The 23,336-nt window shown below is 42.2% G+C and overlaps 1 protein-coding gene across 1 annotated transcript in view; it reads right to left on the bottom strand.

Annotated features, from left to right (window-relative positions):
• PARD3B (par-3 family cell polarity regulator beta) overlaps positions 1-23,336 on the bottom strand; it is a gene marked incomplete at both ends in the record, with an annotated part of 424,820 nt that overhangs the window by 152,858 nt on the left and 248,626 nt on the right. Inside the window, one exon of the mRNA XM_080620282.1 lies at positions 20,492-20,536. Within this exon, the coding sequence (XP_080476408.1) occupies positions 20,492-20,536 (45 nt within the window). The remainder of the gene's footprint in view (positions 1-20,491; positions 20,537-23,336) is intronic.

Below are 23,336 nucleotides of genomic sequence, written 5' to 3'. Positions count from 1 at the left end.
TTAAAAGAGTACTATTAACATTGCAAAGAAAAGTGCTTTGGCTTAGAGATTGCCACTGCAGAGGTGCCCATGGTTAACTTACCTCTAACTGACTGTTAAGAGACTTTAACTATGTCCTAAATATATTATGACAATTTCATCTACAAAACTCCAGCTTCCTTCTTTCAGGAAAGACCTATAAACATCTTCTTCCACATATACAGCAATTACCCTCATTTCTGACTCAACACATACTTTAATATCTGCTCTGACATCAGCATTAAGCAGTCCTATATGTGTCTTTCTCAGATGGAAGTAAGCTTTGTTTAAAACACCAATGAGATCATTTTAAGACAAACATGTATTATCTGTGTGTCAGAGACAAGGAATTGAAACAGAAGGATTTTAAGATTCTCAAGGCCTGATTCTCCTGTCCTCCACTCCCTCTTCTGAATACGTAACATGTAGCATTTCCTGGGCTCACAGTACTATTGCCCCCGGCCTTGGTTGCAACCTGAATGCATTGAGCACTTCTGCAAATCAGCACACATGCAGGTCAAGCAGCAGTAAGGTGAAGAACAGGCTGACTACCTCATTGCGTGTGGCCTGAAGACACCTTCAGGCCCCCAGTAATTCTGAGGTACAGGCAGAGATAGAAAATAATTCCAGCCGCATTTAATGGCTAGAAAACAGAAACAATGTTTCTTTTTCCCTGAGATATCATAACTACTGACATCATATCCTCCAACCATAGCAAACAGAACACTTTGACCTCCAACAATAAATGAGACCAGGGCTGGGCCTTACACAACAACCTTCATTACCCTTAAGCAGATCCCTCTTGTGTGCTGAAAGTATAGTCTTTGGGAAGAAGTAGGTTTTGGTTATACAGGCTCACACAATCAGCATTCATAAAAAGGGTGTGATTTGCCTTTGCAGAAGACATCCTTACTGCTAGCGTTTGCCTACTTCTGACACCTTAAACCTTCAAACTTACATTCTTTTAATAGAGTTTTATAGTTTCCTAGATTATTTTTATTGTCTGGTTTTGTTTGCTTTAAATAAAAGCCGTTTTCTTTACTGCAAGGCTGTAAAAAAGGGCTGCCACTCTCTTCTTTCCATGTGGACTCCAGATCCAATGTGCTACATCAGCAGAAGTCAGCCTTCTTCCCCCTCCCTCTGCTGCCAGCTCACTGCACCCCATACTGCATTTTCTCACCTAGCCACATGCCCAATCTCCCTTTTCCCCTATCCCCAGCATCCTTTTCTAGCTCCCCTCCAATCCCTACTAGCTTGCTATCATCCCAGCCTCTAGCCATGCATTCTTACCTTTTCCTCTCCTAAACAAAAACAAATATCAGAGTTATTTTAGGAGACAGTAAAAGAACAAGCTCTGCCAAAAAAAAAGCAAATAAAAACCAGGCTTCAACTGACACTTGAATGGAAAGTTTTACTTCAAACAGCTCCAATTTCACAGGATCTGTAATGGGATGTGTCACGCATGACACTTAACAGGTGATAACATAGTGACTATTGCACACTACACCCGTGCTTTATACACTAAAAGAGAAAAGAAAAAGCAAACCATGTGTAAAGGAGAGCAAAGGTTTTTCCTGAGACCTCATGATTTACCCATATTTCCTACAGGATGGCAGAAAAATAATTACTGTGAGAAATAATTTTTCTCCTGCAGTTTTTTTTTAATGTGTTTGCTTTTTGGGTATAAACTCAGGCTAAGAATTATTCTTTGTAGCTATTTCATGATGCACATTTCAGTAATAAGCAGTGAGCTATTTGATGCAACAGCTAACAAAATTTAGTCCTGATTGTAATGCTCATTCTTCTTTGCACCTTTAAAATTAAAGCCCATGTGCTATTTTTTAGAAAAGAATGAAACTCTAGAAGCTTCGATTGAACAATTTTGTCATTTTGTTTTCAGAATTAGGCTTCTGAGCCAATTATAAAGCAATAAAAGAAGAGGCATCTGAATAACCACACTATATTGGATTTCTCTTTCATAACATCTCTGTTTGTCAACAGCAGTATTACAACTGGCAACCAAAAAAAATCAACCCCTTTTTTGAACACAGGAATTTCTGCCAAGTGCAGATAGCAACAAAAATTGTAATTACATGAAAAATCCAAACAAATCAATGCCAGATCCTCTGTTCTGGTCCTATTGCACAGAGAGGCTTGAAAACTGCCACAGCAAGTTAACTGAGGTTTTTGTTTGCAACCTATGTAACAGCAATCACCCTTTCTGTAATGGATGTAAGCTTCTAATGCCAAGTTCTAGTTCTGTTCTGTTTGTTCCTCTGCCAGTTCTGATCATGGCACTGGGAAGGGAACTGATCCCTGTTTAAGCTTTCAGTGTGGCAGTCAGGGTGTTACTGCTATCATGGAACGAAGGAAACCAGCATTCTGAAATTGGGCAAATTGTAGAATTAGGGTCTGCCTCTCCCCAGTGAATTCACTGCTTTGCCCCAAGTCCTCTATTCACACTAGACAGAATGGGCCCCTCCTACTCCCTTCAGTCTGTGAACTTAGCAAGCAAGCAACAATAGAACAGGAGAACGAGATGGTCTCACAGAAAAAAAACCCCAGTGATAACCCTGAAGCTTACTGTGCAAGCAACTGTCCCCATCAGCTGCTCCCAGGAGAAGACTATGACCTGGGTGCTCTCCTGGCACGGGGGGACAGAGGAGAACCATACGCAGAACAGTAGGCAGAAGTCTCTGCATGAACTAGTAGTATGATCACAGTATCACAGTATGTTAGAGATTGGAAGGGACCTCAAAAGATCATCTAGTCCAATCCCCCTGCCAGAGCAGGAACACCTAGATAAGGTTACACAGGAATGTGTCCAGGCGGGTTTTGAATGTCTCCAGAGAAGGAGACTCCACAACCCCCCTGGGCAGACTGTTCCAGTGTTCTGTCACCCTCACTGAGAAGAAGTTTCTTCTCAAGTTTAAGTGGAACCTCTTGTGTTCCAGTTTATACCCATTACCCCTTGTCCTATCATTGTTTGCCACTGAGAAGAGCCTGGCTCCATCCTCGTGACACTCACCCTTTATATGTTTACATACAGTAATAAGGTCACCCCTCAGTCTCCTCTTCTCCAAACTATAGAGACCCAGCTCCCTCAGCCTTTCCTCATAAGGGAGATGCTCCACTCCCTTAATCATCTTAGTTGCCCTGCGCTGGACTCTCTCCAGCAGGTCCCTGTCCTTCTTGAACTGAGGGGCCCAGAACTGGACACAATATTCCAGATGCGGTCTCACCAGGGCAGAGTAGAGGGGAAGGAGGACCTCCCTCGACCTACTGACCACCCCCCTTCTAATACACCCCAGGATGCCATTGGCCTTCTTGGCCACAAGGGCACAGTGTTGGCTCATGGTCATCCTGCCGTCCACTAGGACCCCCAGGTCCCTCTCCCCTACACTACTCTCTAACAGGTCGTTCCCCAACCTATATTGGAACCTGGGGTTGTTCCTGCCCAGATGCAGGACTCTACACTTTCCCTTGTTATATTTCATCAAGTTTCTCCCTGCCCAACTCTCCAGCCTGTCCAGGTCCCGCTGGATGGCAACACAGCCTTCTGGCGTGTCAGCCACTCCTCCCAGCTTAGTGTCATCAGCAAACTTGCTGACAGTACACTCAATTCCCTCATCTAAATCATTGATGAATATATTAAATAATATTGGTCCCAATACTGACCCTTGAGGCACTCCACTAGATACAGGCCTCCAACTGGACTCCGCCCCATAGACTACAACTCTCTGGCTTCTCTCCTTCAGCCAGTTCGCAGTCCACCTCACTACCTGATCATCCAGACCACACTTCCTCAGTTTAGCTATGAGGATGCTGTGGGAGACTGTGTCAAATGCTTTGCTGAAGTCAAGGTAGACCACATCCACCGCTCTGCCATCATCCATCCTGTCGTGGTTTAAGCCCAGGCCGTAAATCAGAACCACGCAGTCCACTTCCCCCCCCCCCCACCTTTCTTCCCTCCGCTTCTGGAGGGACGGGGAGGAGAATCAAAAGAATGCAGCTCCCACGGGTTGAGATAAGAACAGTTTAATAACTAAGGTATAACACAAATCACTACTGCTACCACTAATAGTAATAATGATAAAGGAAATAACAAGCAAGAGAATACAACCGCTCACCAACCGGTACCTCACCCCCACCCTGCCATCATCCAGCCCTTCCGGGCCACTCTCTGTTCTACCTCCTGGGCATGACGTGCTGTGGTATGGAATACCTTTTTGGCTAGTTTGGGTCAGGCGTCCTGTCCCTGCTTCCTCCTGGCTTCTCCTCCTCCCTGGCAGAGCATGAGACTCACAAAGTCCTTGGTCAGGGTAAACATTCTGACCCACAACTGAAAACATCAGCTTTATCAGTATTATTCCCAGGTCAAAAGTCAAAACACAGCACTGCACCAGTAGAAAAAATGACTGCTACTGCTAAACCAGGACAGTATCCACCCCTTATTCCATACCATTCACGTCATGCTCAGATCCCACATTTTCAATATACCATCACTTGTAACAGTCTTTCAGAGCAGGAGAGGCCCATTGCAAAGTCCACCCCTCGATCATGAGTCCATCTCTATGTTGCATCTCTGCCCTGATGGCCTGAAGTGTCATGGGCCCATCAGGCTCAAAATAATTCACCCTCCCCTGCAGCAGTCTCTGCAACTTGTCGTCGGGGACTCCACACAGCTGCCTTCCATCTCCGACGCTTCCAAAGCACTGGAGGGGCCCAGTGGATTAGATACTCGCCCATACTGTCCCACACACCATGACACTCATGGCTGTCCAGCCTTGGGGAAAACCTCTCGGTCCCCCTGTATTGTCTAAACCCAGACAAGACCCAAACCTGACTCTGCTTAACTCTCGGGATCAGACAAAATGGTCGTGGGTAGAACACACTTTGTGTGTGTGCCAACATGGTGATCCCCATCACAATCAGCAGGCAGGTTCCAAGGGTACCCAAAGGCCATTCAAAACCTTCAGAACTCTCAAATGATGCTACTGTACTTGTCACTGGGGCTAGTGTAGCTGTTGTGCTTGAAGGCTCTCTCACCACCAGCTTCTCTTTTTCTGAGTCCAGATCTTCCTCCTCTGCCTTGCTGGAAAGTGCTGCGGGGTCTCCTGCATCCTCCTGGGGCTCGGGCTCACGGGGCTCGGCAGACGGCTGCTGGGGAATGCTCTCGGCCGCCGCGGGTCTGGGCTCGGCTGTGGGGCTCGGCTCCTCCGCCGCCTCCTCCCGCTGCTCGGCAGCCGCCTCCTTCCCCTCCTCGGCAGCCGCCTCCTTCCCCTCCTCGGCAGCCGCCTCCTTCCCCTCCTCGGCAGCCGCCTCCTTCCCAGCCTCCGGCCCCGTTCCCGCCGCCGCTTGGTCCCCGGGGCCGCTCTCCCGGGCCGCTTCGGCTGCCGCCGGCTCCCGGGGCCGCTCCCCCTCAGCTCCCCGCAGCCTCACAAAGACGGACGCGAGGATGAGGGCCAGGACAGTGAAGAGCAGCGGGACGGGCAGGTACAAGTCCACGGCCACGTCCATCCCGCCCTGCTGCCGGAGCCCCCCCGTATTGCAAACCATTACCATAAAATACAATGAAACAAGAACCTTAGCCCAAGCCCCACACTTGATAAACACTAACACAGCAAATACCGGCTCTAAGTAAGCTACAGCACACTGAAACTGTGGCATCAAGAGAAACAACTTTGAGAGCCAATAAATCAGCATTGTGCCTCGGTCAGATCTGTCGTTATCTCAACCCTTCGAGCCCCACGTTGGGCGCCAAAAAGAACTGTCGTGGTTTAAGCCCAGGCCGTAAATCAGAACCACGCAGTCCACTTCCCCCCCCCCCCACCTTTCTTCCCTCCGCTTCTGGAGGGACGGGGAGGAGAATCAAAAGAATGCAGCTCCCACGGGTTGAGATAAGAACAGTTTAATAACTAAGGTATAACACAAATCACTACTGCTACCACTAATAGTAATAATGATAAAGGAAATAACAAGCAAGAGAATACAACCGCTCACCAACCGGTACCTCACCCCCACCCTGCCATCATCCAGCCCTTCCGGGCCACTCTCTGTTCTACCTCCTGGGCATGACGTGCTGTGGTATGGAATACCTTTTTGGCTAGTTTGGGTCAGGCGTCCTGTCCCTGCTTCCTCCTGGCTTCTCCTCCTCCCTGGCAGAGCATGAGACTCACAAAGTCCTTGGTCAGGGTAAACATTCTGACCCACAACTGAAAACATCAGCTTTATCAGTATTATTCCCAGGTCAAAAGTCAAAACACAGCACTGCACCAGTAGAAAAAAATGACTGCTACTGCTAAACCAGGACACATCCACAATGTTATTTCCTCATAAAAGGCTATGAGGTTGGTCAAGCATGACTTCCCCTTGGTAAAGCCATGTTGACTGCCCCTCATAACCCTCTTATCCTTGACATGCCTTAAGATGGCATCAAGGATAAGGTGTTCCATCACTTTCCCAGGGATGGAGGTGAGGCTGACCGGTCTATAGTTACCCGGGTCCTCCTTCTTGCCCTTTTTGAAGACTGGAGTGACATTTGCTTTCCTCCAGTCCTCAGGCACCTCTCCCGTTTCCCAAGACTTGGTAAAGATGATGGAGAGTGGTCCAGCAATGACTTCCGCCAGTTCCCTCAGCACCTGCGGGTGCATCCCATCTGGACCCATGGATTTATGGATGTCCAGATTGCTCAACTGGTCCCTAACCCATTCCTCGTCGACTAAGGCAAACTGCTCCAGTGACCTGGCTTCATCTGAGGTCACAAAGGGTACAGGGCTCTTCAGGACTGCCTCCGGCAGAGTAGACTGAGACAAAGAAGGCATTCAATAACTCTGCCATCTCTGTATCTTCTGTCACCAGGGCACCCATCCCGTTCACCAGTGGGCCAACCTTGCCTCTGGTGTTAGTTTTATCAGCTATGTATTTGAAAAAGCTCTTTCTGTTGTCCTTGACCCCTCTCACCAGATTTAATTCTAAGGAGGCCTTAGCCATCCTAGCTGCCTTCCTACATCCTCTAGCAGCAGCCTTATATTCCTCCCAAGTGGCCAGCCCCTCCTTCCATGACCTATAAACTCTGCTCTTCCACTTGAGCATACCCAGCAGTTCCTTATTCAGCCACGCAGGTCTCCTGGCCCTCTTCCTTGACTTCCTACATGTCGGGATGCTCCGCTCTTGAGCTCGGAATAAGCAATTCTTGAATGTCAACCAACTATCTTGGGCCCCTTTACCTTCAAGCAGCCTTGCCCATGGGATTTCCCCTAGCAATTGCTTGAAAAGGCCAAAGTTTGCCCTGCTAAAGTCCAGGGTTGCAATTCTACTTGCTATTCCACTGGTCCTACCACACAAGATCCTGAATTCCACCATCTCGTGGTCGCTGCAACCAAGGCAGCCCTCAACCTTTACTGCTTCGACCAGCCCCTCCTTGTTGGTGAGGATGAGATCCAGCAGCGCTCCTCTCCTGGTTGGCTCATCCACCATTTGGATGAGGAAGTTCTCATCCATGCACTGGAGGAACCTCCTGGACTGTGGCTGGGTTGCTGAGTAGTCCTTCCAGCAAACATCAGGGAAATTAAAATCCCCCACGACAACCACGGCCTGTGACTGTGAGGCCGCTCTCAGCTGCCTGTAGAAGGCCTCGTCAACTTCCTCACCCTGATCTGGTGGCAAAAGAATGCGATTAAACAAAGATTATGTAGATATAACTGGGCTAAGTCTGTTAATATCCTTAAAAATCTGGAGGTGAAGCTTTCAGGTCACAGATTTGCTCTCCTACCAAACAGATACCCAATCCACAAAGGTTTCTTTCAGATGTAAGAACCAGCTTGAAGAAGAATCAAGGATTAGCGACGATTTTCATGACACAGGGTGAATAACTAAAAGGCCAGGAGTCAGATACAGATTAGCCTCAGTATATCTGCCAGACTACTTGGAGAGAAAAAGAAAATGAAAAAATCAGTATTTAAGTTTCTTTAAAAAACCCAAACATAAGTAATTTTGCTCTTGTTTCAACAGGGTCTTCTGTGCACTCATAGGGTTAAGATACCAATCATTATGCTTATTACTTGAAGGCAAAACAAAATGATTTGGACACCAAACCACTCCACGGAAGACTAAATTAAAGCCAATGAGAAATTTTACCTATCAAGACATTAGACAGAAAAAAAGGGGCAAACACTACAACAGCTTATATATTTTGAAAGGGCATTAGGGTGCCATTGCCTGAGATATAAGGAAAGTACCTGCTGGTAGTCAGAGGTAACTCAAGAAGTGCTTTCTATTCTTCTATGAGATGCTTTCCATTTGAGTTGCCATTGCTATGCACAGAAACACTCTCCTGCTCTGCTCTTAGGTCAGAAAAAAGCATTTTAGTAGGACACTTAATTAGGGATGATATTCCTGGTACTTTCTGAGTGCTATGTAGGTAAGTGCTAAGTAGCATCGCTGTGTTGAAAGACCCACTAAAAATAATGCTGTTTCATGAGATATACAAATAGCAATACAATTCTTTTCTTCAAAGTTAATTTGTGAGCCATATTGCTCTGCACAGCTTTTATTACACAAAGATGTGTATTAATAAATAGCACCAGCAATCCACTTTATATAATAAAACCTGATTTCAAACGTTATAGAAGGCAAACACTGTACAAGATACTATTCCAGAAGTCAGCTGGACTAGAAATAGCTATTACTGGTAGCTACCTTCAAAATCCTTCTTATTGACATGGCAACATGATGAGACTTCAGAAGAAAAAATGAAGAAGAATCATTCAAAGTGGAGAATCACAAATGCTTCCCTGAATATATCCCAGCTACAGAAGGTAACGTAACTGGCAAATACACAGTGTTACAAGACGTTAAAACCCCATAAACACACACAAAACAAAAAAAATCCAAACAAAACCACAACAGTCAAACCCATGGGGCTATGTAATTTTTAACTTTCAGTCAGCTAGTTTAAAATAAGTGTCCCTTTCCCCTCTTCAGCCAGTAGCTCATTTAGCTCAGTGCTCTTCTTTCTACATCTCATACTTCATACTCCAAAATGTAAGTTACTCAGCCAGATGTATTATCTGGGATGTTTTCCAAATTCATTAACTCCTTGGCACCAATGACTTCAGGATACCCACTGCCAGCACTGAATATTAAGCTCAGCAAAAACCCAGCTCCTGGAGGGAAAGGATTAATAAAATGAGGCATTCGGCAGTGACTGTTGGTCTCTTTGATCACAACAAGCAACTAAAAGAACCACAGTAGCAGCCAACGCTGATCACAGCCAACATTTTAGTACCCAGTACTCTGAAGGCCTTTCCTGAACATCTGCAGATCATTCACCACAAACCTTGAAAAATGCACAGGTACTATTGGAAGGAACATGAAACCAACAGTCAGAGAAAAGACTGGCAGGAAGGCTGTGACTCCAGTTCTAACTGCAGAGGGAGGTAAATGTTACCCAGGGGCATTAGGGTCACATCACAGCAGCTTCTTCTCAATTACAGAAGAAACAGTCTGAAGCAATTCATTTTGCTTTCTAAAATAGATGCAGTCTGGCTGTCACCAGCTAAAGGGCTGATGACTAAAGAGCCTTAGAGATGCAGGAGACCCAATGGATCCACTTGCTGCTTTCAGCTTTCTTCTTAGGGCCAAAGGGGTTGCTCCATGAGGGAAACCAGCTTACTATCAGTCATACAGGCACTTTGATGAGCCATCTGTTCAGGCACCATCACCAGAGAAGCCCTCTGATTTAAAGATCACCTTTCAGCAAGAAGCCCCCAGGATTTTAAACATTAAACTTCTTTTGCTTGCTTCTGTGCCTTAGTTTGAATCTCCACTGTTTCAATAAAAGGCAAACCAAATTCTCTACATTCTTCAAACTTCCTGTTTCTTATGCTTTGATTTGGGTTAATGCCAGCTTTCTAGTTGTCTTTTTTGCCATCTCCAATCAAATTTAGTAAGGATTCTTACGGGGCATTCCAGGACCCAGAGATGCCAAGATCTCACATCCTAATAACTACTTCTGCATAAGAAAGAGAGAGCTTTATTTCTGCCCAATACTGCACTCCTCATACAGACACATTCACTATTATTTACAAGTTCTCTTACTCCCACGTCAGGAACAACCTGGAATACGAGGCAGCAGGAAGCTCCAGCTCAAAACAGAAACTTTCAGCAAAGACATGAAATCTAGCAGACTCTACGCAGACTTTTGCTTTTTGCACAGCAAAAAGTATCACCAGGTCTCAGGAAGAGAATGCATGCCCCAAACAGCCTACAACTCATGCCAGCACCACACCATTTACAACAGAGAGTATTTCAGCAAGCAACAGACTTCTGCAGGCACAGAGTTATTTACCACAGAAAGATGACCACTTCAAATACTAGAAGGCCTTATGGTAAGTGGATGCCTTCATTACAACTATTAGAAGTCTGCACTTTTTCATTTCATACTACTTGAACATTCTAGGGTTTTTAATATTCTCTTGACTTGCTTCACTGAATTCTGCACAGAACAATATTCGGCAATACTGACCAGGGGGATAAATAGCAACTCTGAAGTGTAAGCATTAACACCCGTCACCCCCACACCTCAGCTAATATAACAATATGCCCAGAATCACTTCAGGAAATTAAAGAGGAAAAAAACACAGGAGGTAGAAGAAATATGAATATATGAGTATCATGGCTGGAAAAAATCCTTGTGTGCTGGATTTGTTTTTTCCTAGTCACTTCTCCATCAGAAGGAAGCTGTAACACTGGGTAAATGCTGAGCATGACATTTCCCAGGTCACATTAAACAAAGTTCCTGCCCCTTTCTCTGCTCCTGGAGCAAAGAATACTCCCCAAGGAAAAAGGCTGTTGGCTTGCAATCCCTGGATGCCAACAACTCATATTGGAAAATGCGTAATTCCCATATTGCTGAGATGTGATGGAAAAGAAGTAAATCTTTCACCTCTATTTATTTTTGAAGACTGCAGGTTGGGTATCTGCCAGACCAGGCCTTCTCCTCTGAGAAAAGGCCATCTTTACTGCCATGCAGACTTTCCACTCCAAGTTTACCCACACATAAAAACGAGGCATTCCTGATACCCAGAATCACTCTCCAGCATCTTGCTGTAGTAACCTTAATGCCACAGCTTTAGTAGCCATTTCCATAGCTATGCATTCACAGGAGTGCTCCATATAGTTCCCATCTGCAGGAACTCTTTCAGTTTTATTTCATGAAGGTCAAACTGCAATATCCATCTAAGCACAAGCTTCTTTCCCAGATAAGTCCAAGTTGTGCAGGACTTCTGGGTAGATGTACATGCACTTTTCTGCTTAGATTGTGAATATGGAAAGGGCTTTCCTCTTGAAGCCTTGTTTTACCACACTCAGGTAGCACAGAGAATTCACATTTGCTGGGTGAGACAGAATGAATAAAAGCTTTGGCTCAACTTATGCTTTTACAAGATCATTTGTTTTATGGTTCAGCTGGACTGCAAGAAACCCTACCCAGGCCCTGTGGTTCTTCAGGATAATTGTCCTTTCTGTCTGAGCTGCCTGTTCACTCCATCTGGCACTTACAAAAACTTCACCCTGCTCATCACTCGGCTGCTCCCAATGACTCCTCAATCTTTTCTCATTCCTTAGGACAGGACCAGACCCAGCATTTAGCAGCCCCCAAAAAAGCTAAAAGATACCCATAGCCCTTTAACAGCAAGTAATACCACACAGTCAAAAATACACAAACCCAAGTTTCACTGGCCATTAAACAAACCTCTCAGAAACTCACTTTCAGTTTAGTCTTCAGGATAAGAAAGAAACACTCAAACTTGCTCCCTCACTTCCCTTCTTTCAGCACAAAGACATCTCTGAAGATCTGCAAATTTTCTTTCATCCACGCTTTCTTCTTCAGATGAGTCTTTCTACCCCCTCCACCCTGGTCAACTTCCTTCAGCTCAGGCTGATCCCAGGATCAAAACCTGTCAGTTACAAAATCATTCTTCTGTTCTCCTGAACTTCCTTTTCCTTGCTTCCTTGGCTAAACCAGAATAACACTATTCTTTTTTTCAGAATTATTTTCTTGCTAGATTAGCTCCCCCCAACAGCTCATCTCAGAATGCTGGCATAGAGAGAAAGGAGGCAGAAACACGTGGCTAGGCATTTGTGATTACAGGGGTGTCATGGGATCCTCTTCAGGAGACAGGAAACCATTAAATCAACTATGCTATATTATAAAACCTCAACCACACACCCTTGAATTTGCACCCACACTGCAGTTGGTCTATGTTCAGATCTCTTCAAGATCCTAAATCTCACACAAGAACATTTGAGGGGAACAGGTTTCTCCTGCAAGTTTGTTATTGTTCTCAGATCAGATCTATTCACTTTAACTGTAGTTCAAAGAAAGATCAATGGGCACTGCTCTGCCATCTCTTAATACAATGTGCACTAAGAGTCAGTCACAGAACACAAAGAATTTATAAAATCAAAGTGAATAAGTGATGTAAGGAAAGATTCTTGCAATTTAAGGATGAGACAGCAGGGATGCCCTTCTTCAGTTTGCACAGCTTATTGCCTTTTTTTTTATTCCTTGCTCCTGCATCCATGGAAAGTAAAAGTATTAAAAAAAAATATCAGTGTCAGTTTGGCATTTGAATTTAACAAGGGTATGGTTTGACATAGCAGATAAAGTGATTTAATAGACAACTGCCCCTGAAAGCCATAGTTCTCATGTCCATCCATCTACTTGCTGAGTTTCTCAAATACTGGCACACAAGCTTGCCTCTCTCGAATGGCTGAAGGAGGCAAGACCAGCACTGTTCACTTTTGTCTGTCTTCCTTTAGCGTTTGTCTGTCTTTACTTTAGCTCTCTCAACCATCTCACCAGCTAAGCTGTGGGACTGGAATAACCGAAGTAATGGGAACCAGGCAGCTGTGGGTAGGAGGTATGGTGACTAAGACTGCTTTTTCGGCAGCAGCAAACTGATTTAGATCAACATAGTAACATCAAACTGCACCCTCAAGTGAAGGATTTTTATCAACACATGACTTTCTCAGGACCTAACAAAAAAGGGGTCACAACAATCATCATCACACAGCTAATAAAGTCTTCAAAAACAAGGAAAAAAAAGCCGCCAAAGGAGTAGTTACAGCTGGTGAGTTATCGGGGACATAAAATGATCCTTCTCAGAGTAAAACTGAGAGCTTGTTTCCCTCTATAGAGGAGAACTATCTAACCAGGTTTATCTGTGAGAGTTGTTTATCAGCCACATAGGCCTGGCAGGCAAAGAGGGTCTGTAAAGACCACCAGACTGGCATTCAGAAGAGATTTTGATCAAGAAACTGCTCTTTCCTCAAATTCAACAATACAGCAAGTTCTGTTAACTCAGAATAATTGTTTGAAGTGCAGGAACTGCAGTGTCCAGCCTTCCTTTTCCTGAGGCAGTGTAACGTCAAACTACTCATGCAGAAATACTCACCATTTGATAGCAGGGGGGATATGACTGCTGCATCAGTTCCATTTTTAATAGCCTTTTAAAAACAATCAATATCCAGGATGCCCAGTTTGAGCTTCTCTTACTCAAGTTCTAATTTTGTTTTCATCTTGTCTCAATACACTTTCTTATCTCTGACAGGTTAAAACACATGAAGTTCCAACAGACAAGTTTTTTCAACTAAACATTCATATGTTTTTAGCTTTTCCAACTAAACATTCATACATTATATTTAGCACTCTAAATACTAGAAAAATCAAAAGACCATTTATCTCAACACCAATTCTTAAGAGTCAGCTCATGAAAGATAGAGGCTCGGGATTTATTCCTACAGACTTCCAGACTTTGACCATTCAGACATGAAAAAATCTTGCAGCCCAGCAGTTCAGTATAGTGCTCTCCTGTCCCACAGGCTTGGTCAAAACACAGTTTTGGTTCTTGTGCAACTAGGCAATGTTAAACAAGGCCCCTTACCACTCCCAATGTAGACGGTTAGAACAATCTATAACATGGAAACTAATACACATATTAAAATAAAAAATAAAGGGCACTAAAAACAGGGTAGTAAAGCCATACTGGCCTGGAGTACTAAGTAAATTAATTTATCATCCTAGTTTCACTAGACAAGCTACGTTTAAAGGTAAGGAAAAACACAACAGTAGGCAGAGATTCAATGAAAGCTAAACATTTGCACTTTTGGACTAGAAATCCTTACAAACCACAACAAAATAATAGATTGAATGCAACATCTTTGACTTCAGACCTTACCAGACGTACGTATAGAAGTAAACATTAACTCTAAGTGATCCGCAGAATAAAAAGGACTCCTGCTGCATAAGTCAATACAGATTCTCAGATGACAGCAATTTATTGGGAACTCTATGGTCAAAGGAATACTCTGCTTGGACAATCAAAGTTGTTGATGATTACAATAATATCAATAATAATAATAACACCACCATCACCACAAGAAAAGAATAATCCAGGGACAGAAGCCCAAGGTGAAGGTAACAGTAAAAGGGTGAAAAAATCTTGCAAAAATATTCCCAGCAATCAAGCATCAAACTTAACCCATAGCTTCATGATTCGAAGCTTAAAGAGGCATGAGTTATGGATAATACAGGGCACTGAAGCATCATAAAAAGATACTTGCATTTGTTTTTGTGTCAAACTGAAATAGCACTGAGTACTACACTGGCTGAACTAAGGGAAAATCACATAGCACAGCTTCCATTGCCACCAGTTTGCTTGCTTCCAGTACCCAACCCAAGATACGTAGGTTAAGTTAGGCGACATGGATATTGCTAAGGTATGCTGCGGTCTACAAGGTAGGCAATTCCTCTTCACACTTGCAAGAACGATTGTCACAGACAAGTATTAGACTTTTATTATCAAAGAGAAATAAACTAAAATCAACCTTTTTTCTCCTGTCACAAATGAAAAGGTAAGTGTCAGAGTCTATAAACTCCATGCTTTCAGCTCAAGGTCCTTGTTTGGACAGGCACTTCGCTTGCATATGCCAGGCAGCTCAGCCATTTACAGGAGTCTTTTCCACTGTGGATCTAGTCACTATGTAAATCCTTATGAACTCAGTACTAAATCCAATGCCCCCTTTGGAAAGCTCAGCTTTAATGACATCTACAGCAGTGAGAAGACTTGCTTAACAAAATTATGAGATCTGACATGAGGAGAGAACACCACTTCCCTACACACCTCTTCAATGCGATTGTGCTGCCTGCAAATCAAAAGCAAAACAGAAGCCAAACTTGCTACAGTGGCACTGGTCTCAAATAAGCCTAGCAGTATCCACTAAGCTTTTTGTAGTCCTTCCTAACCCAACCATTAATCCCCAACAAAATCCTTCATTAAAAGAGCCTTTTGTGCTACACAAGCACACATAAGCCACTGGATTTTGCTGATGTTCCAATAGCCCAACCTCTGCACGATTCCTCCAGCCAAAAAAAAAAAAAAAAAAAAAAAGACAAAAAAAAAAAAAAAATACAAGAAAGAGTTCTCCAATTTTGTGTGCCGTCTGTTCTTTTAACAGAACAAACTGTAACAGGCTGGATTCTGCCTGCACCAGACCCTGCTCTGTCCCTGCAAAAATTAAGCTAGAGTTCTTAAAATCATAAAACAGTTAGGGTTGAAAAGGACCTTCAGATCATCAAGTTCCAACCCCCTGGTTATATTTGCAGATATAGCAGTGGCTGGGTACACCTGAGTTTACTAGAATGTAACCATCTCCACTATATAAAAGCTATTTTGCTCTCACAGACACTTCCTAGAAATGGTTCAAGAGTTAGGATGTAGCAGGCACAGCTTCCAGAGGCAGTCTGAAGCCATCTTGCAATAGAGGCTCAGAGCACAGATAAGGATCATCCTGTGTCACCCAACCTTAAAGCCAAAAGGGACATTCAGCTCACACTTATGTAAGTGTAACCTTAGTGTCTCAGACTTACATTGCAACCATGACCCCTACAATAGGCTGGAGAACCTTTCCTGAAGGTAATGATAAAGCTTAATCTGTTGCACTTTTCATATCCTATTTCAGTGGGTCATATAAAAAACTCTATGAATAGCCCTAATTTTTCAACCACTCCTGGGTCCTAAGACATAATCTTCATCCTGGCCTTAATGAAACCTCAGTAAAATTTATTTAATGTAGAATACATCCTGGTATTAAATGATGCAGAGATACATCAAGACCTTTAACTTACTTTATTCCCAAATATCTCCAGTCCCAGTCTGAATCCCATCTTAACCACAACTCAGTTATCCATACATGAAGCAGCACAGACTGGAGGCCTACCAGATATGTCAGCACTCGTAAACCACGCCGTCAGCAAAATTAACAGTAAAGTGCAGAACTTGACCAGAAGCATCCATCAAGCTATCCCAATAGGCTTTTTTCCTGCTCAGGTCCTAAGCCTATCTCTTGCCACATAGCATTAATTCAAATTCAGCTTGGTAACAGAGCTAGCCCTGTATCATTCAGTCTTGCAAGTACTAATCCATAGCCCCGTCACACGTTCCTCACGGAGCAGCCAGCAAGAAAATAAGATCTTCAACTCATCTTGTCTCAAAACTGTCTCGAAACATAACCCCAGCCAAAAGCATGGTCTAGTGACATTAAAATAAAAATAGGAAAGCTTTTTTTGCCCATTTTGCTAATTAATATGTCAGAGCTCATAAAGAAAGACTCATCAGCTTTTCTCCAGCACTGCATCATCTGAAAGAGCTGTGTCAGCAAGAGACCTCAACAGACAGTCAATACATACTAAAAGCATTCTAAGCAGTAAATCAGAACACAAAAAAAGAATTTCAGGAAAAAAAATAATTAAAAATAGCTACAAAGAATTGAGTACTTGATTTCAGTATTTGATACAAATCAGGTTATATTTAAGGTACAACAGTCCTGCCCTTCCTTATTGATGATATCCTCCTAGCTGCCCTGGAATTGCTTTTCTAAAAAGCTAAGAGTTCCTGAGAAACTAAGCTGAAGTTTGCTGATTTTTCACCTCTGTGAATTTTCAGCGATCTTCTTTGCTTTATGATAGAGGCACCGCTTGTCTGCTTCTCATTCTCATATCTGGAACTAAGTTTAGGGAATGTGGACACACCATTGCTGAGCACACAGGAAGGTTCACAGAGGACAAAGCCCTCCTCAGAGGATTCAGAGAAGATGCCTTGCACACAAATACTTGAACTCTGGTCTTTTCCAGAAAGGGTCATCTAGGCTACATCAATACAGCACTCCAGTGCTTTTGCCAGGGGTACTGCAGCCCAGAAAGCCAACCGTATCCTGGGCTGCATCAAGAGGAGCGTGACCAGCAGGTAGAAGGAGGTGATCCTGCCCCTCTACTCTGCTCTCGTGAGACCTCACTTGGAGTATTGTGTACAGTTCTGGTGTCCTCAACATAAAAAGGACATGGAACTGTTGGAACAAGTCCAGAGGAGGGCCATGAGGATGATCAGGGAACTGGAGCACCTCCCGTATGGAGACAAGCTGAGAAAGTTGGGGCTGTTCAGCCTGGAGAAGAGAAGGCTGCGTGGAGACCTCACAGCAGCCTTCCAGTATCTGAAGGGGGCCTACAAGGATGCTGGGGAGGGACTCTTCATTAAGGACTGTAGTGATAGGACAAGGGGCAACGGGTTCAAACTTAAACAGGGGAAGTTTAGATTGGATATAAGGAAGAAATTCTTTACTGAGAGTGTCGTGAGGCACTGGAACAAGTTGCCCAAGGAAGTTGTGAATGCTCCATCCTTGGCAGTGTTCAAGGCCAGGTTGGATGGAGTCTTGGGTGACCTGGTTCAGCGTGAGGTGTCCTTGTCCATGGCAGTGGGGTTGGAACTTGATGATCTTAAGGTCCCTTCCAACCCTAACTATTCTATGACTCTATGATCGTGGGAAATATTTGCAACACTAAGAACACCTGTAAGCACTGCTGCAGTGTTCCACCCAGCAGGATGAAGGACAGGCCAGCTATGAGAACCAGAAGTCACAGATGCATTTTTGTGAGGGTGAAATACAGGAACAAGTCTCCAGCCATCTTCCCATAGAACATGCTCACAAGCTCAGGATGTGTCTAGACATGCTTCTAAAAATCAAATTGAATTTTTAAGGAAGAAAAAAATAAACCCTGCTGCAATTGTGGGTGCAACAAGTAAAAGGACAGATGGGGCTACAGCTATAGATCCTTTTAATGCCTTGGTCTTCTGCAGAATTGTGATAACGCTTTTTGAAATGAATACACACTACTAACTCCTGCTGCTGCTAATACCTAATATGTGAGGGATACAGCAGCTACACATAAAGCTGAGGCTATATGCTTGAAAAGCCACTGCCCCAGAAGGAACAGAAAGGATATTTCCCTAGAGAGAATTACTCAACGGTGTATTTCATAGAATAAGTCATGTTGAAGGAGAGAAGGGATAATTGCATTGATTGTTGGTAGGTGATAATTAATTCTGTAGAGAAATATGTTTAATTTCCTGAAGTCTAGAATAGGATGGAAACTCTGTTCTGTAATGAGAAAATAATGGTGTTTTGCTCCTAGCACAAGAAGCTGCAATGTCTCCCTTAGTGTGTTCTTGGAAAAGGTACCTATAGGAAGGCAGCATAATGAATGATATTGAAACATGGGTTAGGTGATGTGACTGAATGCCAGAAAAATGTGTGTATGATATTAATTCCAAAAAACATACAGTAAAAAGGGACCAGACAAAAAGAATACCGTGTTCTTGAACAAACCTTTAAAATAAATATTTGAATGGAACAATGAGAAAGCTGAAACTGCAGCTTGATTTCTCTTTATGAAGGGTTAGGAAACATAACACAGAGAGGAGAGAAACATGTTTCAACAGTAATTGAACAGCATTTAAAGAACCAAGAAAAATCATTTACAATCCAACCTTCACAGAAGTTAGCTAACTCTTTTTATTCTGAAGGGGGGGAAAAATATTCCAACCTAGATCTTTGTATCTATTCCTTAGGTGATCTATTGACCACTGAATTTAATCAATGAAAAAAGATCCTAGGTACACGTAAGAGGCCTATGAAAGGTAAGTAAAGGAAACAAGGCGAAGTTTAATAAGCATGGATCCATGCTTTCACATAAAATTTGTAGGTGTCTTCAAACAGAAAACTTTTCAAAGCCACGGTTTTCAAGATTCTGGAGAAGTATGCAGAAGAAAGATCAAATGAGCCTAAAAGTGATATTATAAAGCTTAATGTACCCATAACAACTGATTGCCAAAGAGTTATGATCTCACCAGGTTTCCCTACAATATTCTTTGATAGCAGTGAATCCCACTGATCTTTGGAAAACTTCATGATATTTCAACATTCGTAGTAATTTTTCTGCACAGGAAAAAACCAAGGGCCACCCTGTAGCTTCTTCAAGTTGACAAGATCTTCTGACATTTTTACATTCTGAAAACAAAGGGCTGAACGAATTTTTTCTCCCCAGGAGTGATAATGTTACAAGACATCTGCACTACTCCCGATTCAGAAAGAGAATCCAAGAAGTTCACTGACGTAGGAAAGATGCCAGAAAGAAAGAATTTGTTAAGTTCATGAAAAGGTCTTCAGATAAGTAAAATCCACGCTAAAGAAGGACACCCAGTTGTACAGAGAAGGAATACTATAAACAATCAGGAATCTCATAGTTGACCTTCCTTTACATGAATTCAGCTTTTTAGTTCTATCAAGGGAGTGGAAAAAGGCAATGTGCAATCACGCTACAAAAGGGGCAGCCTGAAACTTTAGGGTTTTCAAACATCAGAAGAGACTGCTGAGTAACTTTTCTAGAAAGTTTAAGGTTTCTTATGTCAGCTTACCCATGGCTTGTGAAAAATTACAATTTTACGTGACATTTCCTTGACAGATTTTTTAATACAAGAGCTGGAAGTTGAACAGTACCGTGGTGTGGTTTGCAGACCTTATTTAATAAGTAGGTACAGTAATGACAACAGTATAGACTGACTTTTTTTTACTACTATTCCCTGAAAAGTTTTAGAAGAAACAAGTTATTTCTACCGCACAAGCTTGATGAATGGAAAAGCTTTGACATTCGTTTTGTAAACAGCAGAATTTTTTAATGTTATCTTCAATATTCCTGGGAATGGAAGTGGAACTCAGAGCAAGAAGAAAAAGCAAGAAATATTTGTATTTTTCAAAATGTGTATCATTTGTCTCCACGCTCCACAAGACACATTGTACGTGCACTTACTTAAAAGGGCGTCTTCTTCAGTTTAAAACACCTGCACTGAAAAATAAAGTTACAGCTCTTCCTGCAAATGACTCAGCTACATGCACTGTTTGGCTGGCAAAGAACAATCCCTAATTCATCACTGTACAACTTGGAGTCAGTGCATACAAAGTAATGCCTTAATTTGCAACTCTTTCAGTCACCACAGTTTCTGTAAGCTGATTTAATTTACTGCCCATACGATTTCCAAGTTGCTGACTTTACCTCCAAAATAGGAGAACTGCTTACCCGATTTGTGTCCAGCCAACAAACCAACTTTGCTTTCATCTGCCACTGGAGGAATAAAAGAAAAGACACAAAGATCAGAAACTTACTTAAATTCACAAGCCTTTGAAATACTGTCGAATTATTTCAGACACATCACATCCTAAATCTTTAACTTATAACTGTTTGTAAAAAGCCTTTTTTTACCTAATGCACCTGGGGGTGCTTCAAAGTCCAAATATCTGAATCAAAGCCCACTGAAACCGATAAAAGGACTATCAGCAGTCCTTGTGGGTTACAGATCAGGACCTCAGCACTTACACACTCAAAACTGAGTTGTCAGAAGAGCAATTGCATTTGTAAATAACTCATCTCGCCAGACAAATCACAGGGCATAGGAGAGTTGTAACATTTTCAGATCAAAGACCTCAACTGTAAAAAGAATCCAGATGTGAAAACCATCTGCAAGACATCTCACTGACTCACAGGACCCTCTCCAGACAATGAGGTCCCACAAAACCTGATCTTTTTGAAGGCTTGTGCTTTCTTCTATGTTACAATTTATTTTACCTGTAAATCGTACCTTTGTAGTATTTCACAACATCTTATAAAAGAAGACATTTACATTAGCAACAGTTTGCAGCCAGACGAGTGGAGGAGAAAATTCTGAATGTAACAAAAATTGTAATTTTTCTTTAGCAACTGTATTTCGGTTTGTTATCGTGTATCTCAAGAAAGTAATTAAAATACCCTCCCAGAGGGCTGAGGGAAGAAACAATCACTATTTCTTAAAATGAATTCCATGCAAAAAAAAGGTGCTAATGTAATGTTAGGGATGATAAAACAAGCACAGGAAATGAATGTTAAGGTTGAAAGCTTATCCTTCAACTCTTGCCTGCCCATGCACTCCCTTGTCTCATGCCTTAAAATGTGATCTCTTTATACGATAAAATAAATTGTCAAGTCATACCAGAAATACTATAAATGGGAACTTAGACAAGCTTTGGATAGTGATCACCATAAAAAGTTTACACACAGGGTTACCTGCAGTGACATAGGAATGCGTTATTTTCTGCCTAGTGCAGTGATTGTTGACATTTAGGAGCCACTTACTAGAAAAATAATCACAGTAAATATTTTCTTATATTGTCCCTCCACTTTTTAGGGAAGCTTTTCCCTCCAAAACCAGCATCAGATTGAGGACTGGGATCCACAACTGGAATCATGAATTCACAACTGGCCACGGTATCTCTTCTCTACCTCTGTAACCTGGCTGTCATCTGATTATTGGTAGAATTGACATAGTGCAGTTTTGTTGTGGGGCTTCAATACTAATCAAGGAAGACTCATACTTTGCAGCATTACACAGAGATGGTGAAAACAAAATAACCGTGGGGCTAGTCAAAATTAGAACTGCAATTAAAATTCAAGGCGGTTCTGCACTCCTTGTCCTTTAACCTCTCTTCTACGTTTTCCTAGTCCCTGGAAATATCTATTTAGCTCCTTGATACCCAGTTTTATCCTGTAACATAAAAAGACCAGGCTTTTGCTAGAAGGATAGTTCAAACTCCTTTTCCTCCTCTCTCCTCCCAAATTTACTATTAAGCAGAACAACCATGGAAAACTTTAGTCTCAAAGGTTAGTGTTTTGACAAGTTATGATTGTGTGAAAACAAGGGATTATAATGGAAGCTGATTTGCAACCTTAATTATAGCAGTCACTAATGGCAACCACTGTAATATATAATTACTTAGAGTAGGTTATGTTACAGTACATACAAGCTTTAAAAAAATAGATACCAAGGTTCACAGCATTTTTTTTAAACTATGTTGATGACTTGGTTTGCCTGAAACTAAGTTTTACATTATTAAAAGGGATAAATCCATTTAACTTAATCATACTTTACACACCAGCTTCACACACAAAAATTAGATTTTAATACTGGAGGGAAAAAAGCAAGACTAAAATGATTAGAAAATGAAAAATAATCTTACCAGAATACAAGGTTAGCATTATGAGTTTAAGTACACACAGAGAAAAATTGGAAAATGCAAAAATTAAAGTTTTATATCAAAGTTTGAGCAAAATATGCATGCTCCTTCAAGGGATAATTTTCATTTCATGGGATATTATGCTTAAGCAGTAACTTCTAGGCTGGTCATCTTTCATTAGACTGAACAGGAGTGCCACAGACAAGTCCAGTGGATGAAAGTCCCACTGCTTCTCTTGTTTCCTCTGGGAACAAGGAGAAAATGACAGTAAAGAAGAGAAAGGCTAACGAGAGATAAATACTTTATATGCGAAAGTTGAAAACTCTGTAGCTAAAAACTTCATTTAGGAAGCACATAGGATGTCCTGTTTCACAAAACAGCATTTGAAAACACTGCCCCGCATGCCGTTAAAAATTCATGCAATCATTCAGCTATGCCAAAAATAGTATTTCTCTGGCTATCTTCCTTGGCTTCTGAAAAAACATAAGCTAAGTGTAAGATTCTTTTCTAAGATTCTACTACTGTTCTCCATCTTTGCAGAAAGACACCTGAAAGATCTTAAACTGAAAAAAATACTGCCTACTCTTAAAACTAAAGTAAAAAAAAATCCTAATTATTTTTATATTGCAACATCAAAAAGTAATTATATTGCAACCATGAAAACTTCAGCTTATATATGGGATATATCAGGAAACCATTTATAAAAAAACTTCAGTTAACTACTTTTATGCAGACACTAGAAACATGATAGGTTCTTGAGCTAGAATTGTTAAATTCAAAATGCTAAAAAAAAAAGAAAAAGGAAATCATCTAATTTGGGGACTACAGACATAAAACTCAAATAAAAATCTGGGAAGGACCAATGCAACAGAGTAAAT

The sequence above is a fragment of the Psittacula echo genome, assembly GCF_963264785.1.
Source record: "Psittacula echo genome assembly, chromosome: 6".
Taxonomy (NCBI): Eukaryota; Metazoa; Chordata; class Aves; order Psittaciformes; family Psittacidae; genus Psittacula; species Psittacula echo.
This window is presented reverse-complemented; position numbering and strand designations above follow the sequence as displayed.